This window comes from Zootoca vivipara, chromosome 5 (assembly GCF_965207765.1).
Source record: "Zootoca vivipara chromosome 5, rZooViv2.hap1.1, whole genome shotgun sequence".
In the NCBI taxonomy this organism is placed as follows: domain Eukaryota; kingdom Metazoa; phylum Chordata; class Lepidosauria; order Squamata; family Lacertidae; genus Zootoca; species Zootoca vivipara.
Window position 1 is genome coordinate 69,231,004 of NC_142588.1, and position 10,467 is coordinate 69,241,470.

Consider the following 10,467-nt stretch of genomic DNA (forward strand, 5'->3'; position numbering starts at 1 on the left):
ACCAGAGACCAAATTGCAAACGTGCTGGATTATAGAGAAAGCTAGAGAGTTCCAGAAAAACATCTACTTCTGCTTCATTGACTACAAATGCAAAAGCATTTGACTGTGTCGACCAGAGCAAACTATGAAAAGTTATTAAAGAAATGGGAGTATCTGATCACCTCATCTGTCTCCTGAGAAATCTCTATGTGGAATAAGAAGCTACAGTTAGAAATGGATAAGGAACAAGTGATTGGTTCAAAATTGGGAAAGGTGTATGACAAAGCTGTATATTGTCTCCCTGCTTATTTAACTTATATGCAGAATTCATTATGCGAAAGGCTGGAATGGATGAATCCCAAACCGGAACTAAGATTGCTGGAAGAAATATCAACAACCTCAGATATGCAGATGACACAACCTTGATGGCAGAAAGTGAGGAGGCATTAAAGAACCCATGGGCGTACCCAGGATCAAAACTAGGGGGGGGCAAGGGGAGGGGCCAAGGCACGGAAGGGGAGGGGCCACAAAGTGGGCGGGAACAGCGAACTCGCGCTCCGCCGGGCTGTGCCCCTCCCTAGAAGCAGGGCTGGTGGGCGGAGGCGGAGCCCAGCCCAGCGGAGCGCGAGTTCAGCGTTCCTGCCCGCCGCGCCACGCTCTCTGGTTCCCCGCCGCGCTTGGCCTTGCCAGAGGGCGCGACGGGGAGCTGGAGGGAGGGTGCGGCGCGGTGCGGCGGGAATGGCGAACTCGCGCTCCGCCGGGCTGTGCTCCGCCTCTGCCCACCAGCCCTGCTTCTAGAGTAGGGCAGCTGCCCTAACTTGCCGCATGGTGGGTACGCCCTTGAAAGAACCTCTTAATGAGGGTGAAAGAGGAGAGCGCAAAATATGGTCTGAAGCTCAACATAAAAAAAAAAAAACTAAAACCATGTTCACTGGTCCCATCAGCTCCTGGCAAATAGAAGGAGAAGAAATGGAGGCAGTGAGAGATTTTATTTTCTTGGGTTCCATGATCACTGCAGATGGTGACAGCATGCATGGTTCTTTGGAGAAAAGTGATGACAAACCTAGAAAGCATCTTAAAAAGCAGAGAGACATGACCTTGCTGACAAAGGTCTGTATAGTTAAAGCTATGGTTTTCCCAGTAGTGATGTATGGAAGTGAGAGCTGGACCATAAAGAAGGCTGATCGCTGAAGAATTGATGCTTTTGAATTATGGTGCTGGAGGAGACTCTTGAGTCCCATGGACTGCAAGAAGATCAAACTTATCCATTCTGAAGGAAATCAGCCCTGTGCTCACTGGAAGTACATATCCTGAAGCTGAGGCTCCAATACTTTGGCCACCTCATGAGAAGAGAAGACCCTGATGTTGGGAAAGATGGAGGGCACAAGGAGAAGGGGACGACAGAGGACGAGATGGTTGGACAGTGTTCTGGAAGCTACCAACATGAGTTTGATCAAACTGCGGGAGGCAGTGGAAGACAGGAGTGCCTGACATGCTCTGGTCCATGGGGTCACGAAGAGTTGGACATGACTAAACGACTAAACAACAACAATCATTGTTTAATTGTACTGTACATTGAAATGGAAAATGATTCTGTATGTGTGTTGCTTAAGGTTTAACATAGGAAATTACCATTGAAGCTAAGTAAGAGCTCCCAGTAAGTGCCTAACAAGTTGGTAATTAACTAGTAATGTATCTCTGCTGGCTCTGTTATGAACCTAACTTAGATCACATAGTATTCAGTTGCAAATCGCCATTTGGAGAGAGTTGCCTTTTTTCTCAAGCCACTGAAGACAAAGGTCAAACACGCTTTGCTCCTAGGCCTTTCCCCTAGGAAACACAGATCTCACTTCTAACACCAGTGTTAACAACCCCCCCCCCCCAATCTCTGCCAAGCAGTGCACGAAATTCCAGGGGTCTTGGCCCTCAACAAGGGTCTGTGTCTCTTCAAGGCGAAATAAGACAGTGCCTGTGAAATATGGTTTATTTACAACCTGAGTGTAGATGGAGTACAGAATTTACAGCATCCTCACCTCAGGAGCAGCTAGTCCTTCCCCATCACCCAATGAACCATCCTATGTGCCATCTCTTTGTTCCTGCTTCTCGCCTCCACAGCAGCTCATTGAATTCTGCCCCACTCTTTCCCAGCAAACTTTAAGTTTTCTAAAGGGACAAATTTTCCTGTGACATCACCCCCCGTCACCTTGGCAACCGGCCAGTTATCCTGTCTCTGTCCACTCCTTGGAGTGGGAGGGGGCTGAAGTACAGTTCTTTTGCATTGCCAACAACCCTTAATGGTGCAGCACCTGGTTCTCCATGGTTCTTTAATGGTTCTGCACTTAGCCAGCCCAGCCACGCTGTTTTGCATAAGCTAACCTCTGCCACTGTTCTCAGATTGTACTTTCCCTTCATCATATCCCCAAAATTAGCTAAATACTACTGTTTATTGGTTTCTAATATTCACTAACAGACTCTGGTACCCCAGCTATGGAAATGCGAATGATGTAGAAAAATGATGGGGGAAAGGAGGGGAAACTCCACAGTTCCCTAACACCTACTTGATATTCCAGGGAATAAACACAATGTGTGTTATTTCCCCCCTCCTACTTGGGAAGTAGTATTTTGGAATTTCCTGCACCTGCCACTCCTCAGGACTTTTGTCAGTGAATGGTGATGTCACAAAAAGGCTCTATTCCCTCTTCTGTTTGGCTGCACATACATCCCTATATTAATTAACCAGCGCTCAAACAATGCTATAAAATCAGCTAACTAGAGTAGGTAAGAGGGAAATCCCCATAATTGCAAAGCGGAACAAACAGCCTTAGGTGAACTGCCAGAGATCTCGAACAGGTGTTATAAATAAGCTGACTGAAGCTAGTTCACTCACATCTGAAGAGTCAAATTCTTTTGATGCACATAAGCAGCAGCGTGATCATGATGACTGGCTTCAACATGAAGAATGTGTCCTTAGCTGTCCTGGTGGGTCTGCTGCTACTCTTGGGCATGTGTGAAGGTGAGTGGTGTTTCTGGATACCTCCTGCTCCAGGACTCCTTGTGATGCTGAAGTATGTGCCCTGCAAATTAAAATGGAAGATAGAAGGATTCCCAATGGCAAGAAAGAAAGAAAGAAAGAAAGAAAGAAAGAAAGAAAGAAAGAAAGAAAGAAAGACTAGTCCAGAATAGTGTACTTCAACTTTGTGTCTCCATCTGCTGTTGGAATACTTCTCCCATCTTCCCTGACCACTGGCTAAACTAGTTCATCAACTTCTGGGCACTCAACAATGAAGAAGAAAGTCTATAACATTATTGGAAATGCTTGCTATTTGATAGCAAACTGATCAAAAATGTGTGCACTAGGAAAGACAATGATAGAGATGAAAATGTTACTTTGTGCCTAAATTTAATATAATTTTTTGTAATCTGCCCTGGGACCTGCTGGCAAAGCCTAAGCAATAATTTAAATTAATTAATCAATGTATATTTTTCTTCCTCACACCAGCCCAGAGCAACCAAGATTGCTGTCTTTCCTATACCAAGAAGCCTATTCCTCGCCGGGTTATCATAGGGTTCACAGAACAACTTTCCAGTGAAGTCTGTGACATCAATGCTGTCATGTGAGTTGACAAAATGAAACAATTACTTGTATCAATGAAGGAGAGTAAAAATAGATGCCCAATCATCCAGGGGTTTAGCTCAAAAAAAGGTCTCCAAAATGCTTCAAATACAGTGGTACCCCACTAACGAATTTAATGTGTTCCGAATGCACATTCGTAAGTCGAAAAAATTTGTAAGTCGAATCCCATAGGAATGCATTGGGAGAAAAATTCATAAGAAGAAGCAACCCTATCTAAAAATTCGTAAGTAGAAAAAATCCTATCTAAACCGCATCCAAGATGGCGGACAGAGCTCCGTTCGTAGAGTTATTCGTAAGTAGAGGTACCACTGTACTGTGTTTCTAGCAGCCACAATGAAACATTATTTTGATCCCATAGTTAAACCCTGTATAACTTGAGAAACCTAAGATGGTAATAAATTAGCATTTCTCATAACCAAGGTCAGAGCTTGTTGTTGTTGTTGTTTAGTCGTTTCCGACTCTTCGTGACCCCATGGACCAGAGTACGCCAGGCACTCCTGTCTTGCACTGCCTCCCACAGTTTGGTCAGACTCATGTTCGTAGCTTCGAGAACACTGTCCAACCATCTCATCCTCTGTCGTCCCCTTCTCCTTGTGCCCTCCATCTTTCCCAACATCAGGGTCTTTTCCAGGGAGTCTTCTCTTCTCATGAGGTGGCCAAAGTATTGGAGCCTCAGCTTCACAATCTGTCCTTCCAGTGAGCACTCAGGGCTGATTTCCTTAAGAATGGATAGGTTTGATCTTCTTGCAGTCCATGGGACTCTCAAGAGTCTCCTCCAGCACCATAATTCAAAAGCATCAATTCTTCGGCGATCAGCCTTCTTTATGGTCCAGCTCTCACTTCCATACATCACTACTGGGAAAACCATAGCTTTAACTATATGGACCTTTGTCGGCAAGGTGATGTCTCTGCTTTTTAAGATGCTTTCTAGGTTTGTCATCACTTTTCTCCAAAGAACCATGCATGCTGTCACCATCTGCAGTGATCATGGAACCCAAGAAAATAAAATCTCTCACTGCCTCCATTTCTTCTCCTTCTATTTGCCAGGAGCTGATGGGACCAGTGAACATGATCTTAGTTTTTTTTTTTTTTATGTTGAGCTTCAGACCATATTTTGCGCTCTCCTCTTTTACCCTCATTAAGAAGTTCTTTAATTCCTCCTCACTTTCTGTCATCAAAGTTGTGTCATCTGCATATCTGAGGTTGTTGATATTTCTTCCGGCAATCTTAGTTCCAGTTTGGGATTCATCCAGTCCAGCCTTTCGCATGATGAATTCTGCATATAAGTTAATTTAGCAGGGAGACAATATACAGCTTTGTCATACTCCTTTCCCAATTTTGAACCAATCAGTTATTCCTTATCCAGTTCTAACTGTAGCTTCTTGTCCCACATAGAGATTTCTCAGGAGACAGATGAGGTGATCAGGCACTCCTATTTCTTTAAGAACTTGCCATAGTTTGCTGTGGTTGACAGTCAAATGCTTTTGCGTAGTCAATGAAGCAGAAGTAGATGTTTTTCTGGAGCTCTCTAGCTTTCTCCATAATCCAGCGCATGTTTGCAATTTGGTCTCTGGTTCATCTGCCCCTTTGAAATCCAGCTTGCACTTCTGGGAGTTCTCGGTCCACATACTGCTTAAGCCTGCCTTGCAGATTTTTAAGCATAACTTTGCTAGCGTGTGAAATGAGCGCAATTGTGCAGTAGTTGGAGCATACTTTGGCACTGCCCTTCTTTGGGATTGGGATCTTCTCCAATCCTCTGGACACTGCTGAGTTTTCCAAACTTGCTGGCATATTGAGTGTAGCACCTTAACAGCATCTTTTAAAATTTTAAATAGTTCAGCTGGAATACCATCACTTCCACTGGCCTTCCACTTCAGAGCTTGTAGCTGAGCTATTTTTAGTATCTCTTTATTTTTGATATCAGTATTTTTGTTTTCTTATCTGCAGTGTACACAACTTTAGAGTTACACTGTACATAACTTCAGTTGTTGTTTCTTAGTAGCTTTTAAGCCTTTCCAGTTGAATGCAACTGAAAACAGTCAAGCAACACAGCTTGCAGGAGAATCTCAGGGGAGCTTTCCCGTCTCACATTTCCCATGCAAAGTGCACTAAAATTTCATGCTGTCACTAACAATGCATGAGACAACTCCATTCCTCTTCACCTCCCCTATTTATTTATTTTTTTGCATTCGTTGGTTTCAGGATCTCTTCCCATCTTAGTTTGTACACACACACAGAATGCCCAGACAGCTTCAATCCATACTATGGTGATTGATTGCCATGTAATAGGCTCTGTATGCAGCAAACCCAGTGCTACACATTGGGGTGAGAAAGGACCCCCCACAACAGCATGCTGATTTTGTTATCTTAGAAGATGTGACCTTTCTGCTTTATTCTACTGATTGTAACTGTTTATTTTAAAACTGATATTTTTTGCTCTTTCTAGATTTCACACTAAGGGTGGCTTGAGAGCTTGCGCAAATCCCACAGATCCTTGGGTGAAGAAACAGCTCCACTTGTTGAGGTCAGTAGGAGGGAAGAATTGGTTGCCCTGGCAAAGCAAAAATGTCAGAATATTAACTATGGGAGGTTTCTATAATAGCACAGCTGTGCTTAAGGATGGTGAGCCACACTGTGGAAATGAAACATTTCATTCTTCACTTCTCTACTAGGAAGAGACAGCAGCTTAAGGCTGGAATCCTGTGCACACTTGCCTGGGAGTAAGTCTGAGTGGGACTAACTTCTGACAGGCATACCTAGGATTGCACTGTTATAGATATAGGGCAGCTAGAGGATCCTATTATTTCAGATGATGTTAGACTCCAACTGTCTTCATCTTCAGCCAGTATAGTCAATGGTGAGGGAAGATGAGGGGTCTCCTCCACTAATATCTAGAAGAAACGGGTTCTTCAGTTTTTGTATATAAGACAGGAGAGCTGTATGGAAGCAAGGGAAAATTTAGCTTACCTATTTATTTATTCTTTCTCTCTCTTTTTACAGTAAAAAACTCAATAAGCTTTCACAGTTTCACCGTTTTTGAAATGAAGCAAGAGACAGATCCTGGTCAAAGAAACTAAACCAGGTTGAAATCATACTTCTGTACACTGTTGTGTGCTTGCTGACCACCAATCCCTGGATTTTCTGGAAGCACAAAAACTGATTCATATTGTATCAAGTATTTGTTTGAATAGAGCACCCCATCCAAGTTGCTTTGTTTGTTTATGCTGGTTCACATTTTGTGATTAACTCATGTTCTAGTGTTCCTCACTGGGTCAAGTGCACAAGTCTGCCATATGATGTAGATGGTAATGATCACTGTCATTGGCAAAAGGCTGCTGACATCAGGTGTACTACTCATTTGCAATATTTATTTTATAAAATTTATATACTGCTTGATTATAAAAAAAGAACTTTACAAAACTTTAAAGTTGTTGTCCTATTGCATGTTATCTCTGAACTGCAGCTTTTGCTTGGACATTATTTTTAGATGAATAATATAACAGTTCCATTGTGCATATGTTGCTACATGCACACACACACACACACACGGAGAGAGAGCAAGAGAGAGATTTGTAGGTTTAGGTATATAGACCTTTTAATGTTTGAAGAACACAAGACAAGACAATGCTTCATCTAGTCCAATATCCTGTCCTCACAGTGGCCAGGAGACACCTGTGGAAAGCCTGCAAGCTGGACATGAGCGCAAAACACTCTGCCTACCTGTGATTCCCAGATGATTCAGAAGTTGCTATACAAGTACATATCCATGGGAGGATTGGAGGGTGGTAATACGAGATTGGGCCTTTTCAGTGGTGGCCCCTAAATTGTGGAAGGCACTCTCCCAAGGGAGGCATGCCTGGCACCGCACATATCAATTTTTAGGTGTAGGCAGACTTTTCTCTTTACCTGGGCTTTTGGCTCAAAATCCAAAGGGTAGCCTCTCTTAGTGGGGTGGGATCAGTAAGTTCTGATCTGTTTTCTCTGTGTTTTTAGATGCTTGTTAGGTGTCCTTAAGTGGTTTTAATGCAAGTTGCTTTGGGTCACCTTGTGAAAAAAGCAAATAACAAATACAATAAATAAATAAACATGTAAGAGAAACTGGAATATGAACAAATAAACTTATATCGTGCAATAATATTGCCTATGCTGTATTGTGGATATTATGTATTTAGGGCTAAAGACAAGAGTGAATGATAAGAAAACTCCACAAATGAACATTCAACAATGCCTGAACAGGGAGTGGTGTTAAGAGAAAGCCAACCTAATCTTTTGCACCAGTCTTCTCAGTAGTTATAGGGGATGGGCATAATTTGGCTAAAATTGAAGGGTGAGTCAAAGGGTGGGGTTTACAGATGTTATTAGTGACCCTCTTAATCCCCCCTCTACATCATTTGATCACTGTTCCCCTAGGCCCCCTCAAAATCTTAAAGGGGGTCTGCTAGAGTCCCTATTTTATATTTGAGTACTGGGAAAGTGTTTTACCGGGGACAGATGTCAGACCATAAGGTATTTTCCTTGTAAATAAGGGATAATTGGTATATGCAAGATTTGTATTTTTACTCACTACCTCCTCCTCCTGAAGATGTCTTGTTAGGCTTCTTTTCCCCATTTCAATGAAAATCATTCCCTTCAGCGTTTCTTCATTGTCTGAGATTCCTGAGCAGTAAATATGCATGCACCAAAGTACAAAACGGCTACCTAGCCACTCAGGACTGCCTAGAAAATTATATGCTGTGTATGAAGTAGTGTTGTTGTTGTTGTTTTAAAAAAAGTTTGCTGAAGTCACTCTATGGAACCAAGGTCTCAGACAATGCTTGTTTTGGATATCAAGAGAAAGCATGGTAGATTAATGATCTGGCATTCCATTTTTAGCTTAATTTGAAGTGTAAAGGAGCATATTATAGATTCCTGGCCCAACACTGATTCTACTATCCATCCCAGAAATCCAAAAGGGAGAACTAATATGTAGAAATTTAATTATCTTTTTGCTGGCAGCAGCTCTATCAGAGGTGGCATGCCATTGGAAAAAGCTGACTTCTTTGCTGAAAAAGCTGACTTTTTCAGACAGTGCTGCCTGAAAAAATTATGCAGTAATGCAGGGTGTGGGTTGGCATCAACCAGCCTCTTTCTGGGTTTCCAATCTGTGAGTGCTGGATTGCAGCATGACCCAAGGATTGAATTAATCCTCTTTGATCTTGTTGACTGGAGCTGATGATAGTCCAACAACATCTGGAGGGTCATAGGTTCCCCATATCTATTGCAAAGTCATGGTGACAGAGTGGACAAATGAGAAGCCATGAATGCACCTTCCTAATAAGTCTCTGCCTCTTTGTCCATGGAGTTTTCTTGGCAGGGGTACTGGAGTGGCTTGCCAGTTCCTGCTCCAGGTGGATCATGTTTAGTCAAAACTCTCCACTATGACTTGTCCATCTTGGGTGGCCCTGCATGGCATAGCTCATAGCTTCTCTGAGTTATTCAAGCCTCTTCACCACGACAAGTCAGTGATCCGTGAAAGGGACCATAAAGAAGGCTGATCGCCGAAGAATTGATGCTTTTGAATTCTGGTGCTGGAGGAGACTCTTGAGAGTCCCATGGACTGCAAGAAGATCAAACCTCTCCATTCTGAAGGAATCAGCCCTGAGTGCTCACTTGAAGGACAGATGCTGAAGCGGAGGCTCCAATACTTTGGCCACCTCATGAGAAGAGAAGACTCCCTGGAAAAAACCCTGATGTTGGGAAAGATGGAGGGCACAAGGAGAAGGGGACGACAGAGGACAAGATGGTTGGACAGTGTTCTCGAAGCTACGAACATGAGTCTGACCAAACTGCGGGAGGTAGTGCAAGACAGTCCCTGGCGTGCTCTGGTCCATGGGGTCATGAAGAGTCGGGCACTACTAAACAACAACAACAACAACAACAACAACAACAAGTCTCTGCTGCATGTTTACAGACCCACCACTTCCTTTCCCACTTCATGACGGTTGCAGAGCCAAAACCAATATGCTCACAGCAAACACCTCTGCTGGTTAGTGTGAATTAATCCTAAGTGAACCAGCAAGTGATTTCAAACAAAATACTCTTGTGTGTATCAGAACACTCTAGAACAGGCACCCCCAAACTGCGGCCCTCCAGATGTTTTGGCCTACAACTCCCATGATCCCTAGCTAACAGGATCAGTGGTCATGAATGATGGGAATTGTAGTCCAAAACATCTGGAGAGCCAAAGTTTGGGGATGCCTGCTCTAGAAGCATTTTTTCATTAATACAAACACCTCATTCTTCAGTGCAAATAAGATAATAAAACAAACAAACCCATTCAAAAAGCCAAGCATTCTTATCCCCCAAAGTATTTTTAAAACCCCTGTGCTATTGTATCTTATTTCCTGACTTTGAAGCATGAAATATTTATCTTCAAAGGGTAAACAGCAGGGAGTCATAAGAATGCTTTGAAAATGTGGTGGCTTATTAAACTCTGACCTATGTCATATTTGTGTTGACTTACAATGTTAATTTTCTTTTCAAGTTTTAAACAACGTGGCCTTTTTCACTGTGCATATATTTCCCACAGTATATAAATTTGTTCATACTGTCAATATGAATAATTTGAAGGTTCATTGATCACCACCAATATTTATTTGGGTATGTGATCAGGATTAATTAATATTGACAATTGAAGGAAAGAGTACAGGGTCACTGCTCTTTTGCAGAAGTATTTCTCTGCAAACTTGCTGATTTTCTCCAAAGCTGCAGAAAGATGTTTTAGATAAATTCTCTTTTAGATTTTATTGTTTCTGAGATAACTAATACTTTGTTCTTATAAACTAATCCCACAGCAGCTACAGAAAGTCTCAATA

General features: G+C 42.6%; 2 protein-coding genes across 2 annotated transcripts in view; one reads left to right on the top strand and one right to left on the bottom strand.

Moving 5' to 3' along the window:
- Positions 1-2,964, bottom strand: part of SLC19A3 (solute carrier family 19 member 3) — a 24,457-nt gene extending 21,493 nt beyond the window's left edge. The window contains exon 1 of the mRNA XM_088669079.1: positions 2,867-2,964. The gene's annotated coding sequence lies outside the window, so the exon portion shown is untranslated. The remainder of the gene's footprint in view (positions 1-2,866) is intronic.
- CCL20 (C-C motif chemokine ligand 20) lies at positions 2,773-7,748 on the top strand. Its single transcript, XM_035132619.3, has 4 exons — positions 2,773-2,992; positions 3,479-3,593; positions 6,060-6,137; positions 6,614-7,748. The coding sequence occupies exons 1-4, from the start codon at positions 2,890-2,892 to the stop codon at positions 6,651-6,653; spliced, it is 336 nt and encodes a 111-aa protein (XP_034988510.1). The 5' UTR covers positions 2,773-2,889; the 3' UTR covers positions 6,654-7,748.
- Positions 7,749-10,467: the final 2,719 nt, after the last annotated feature.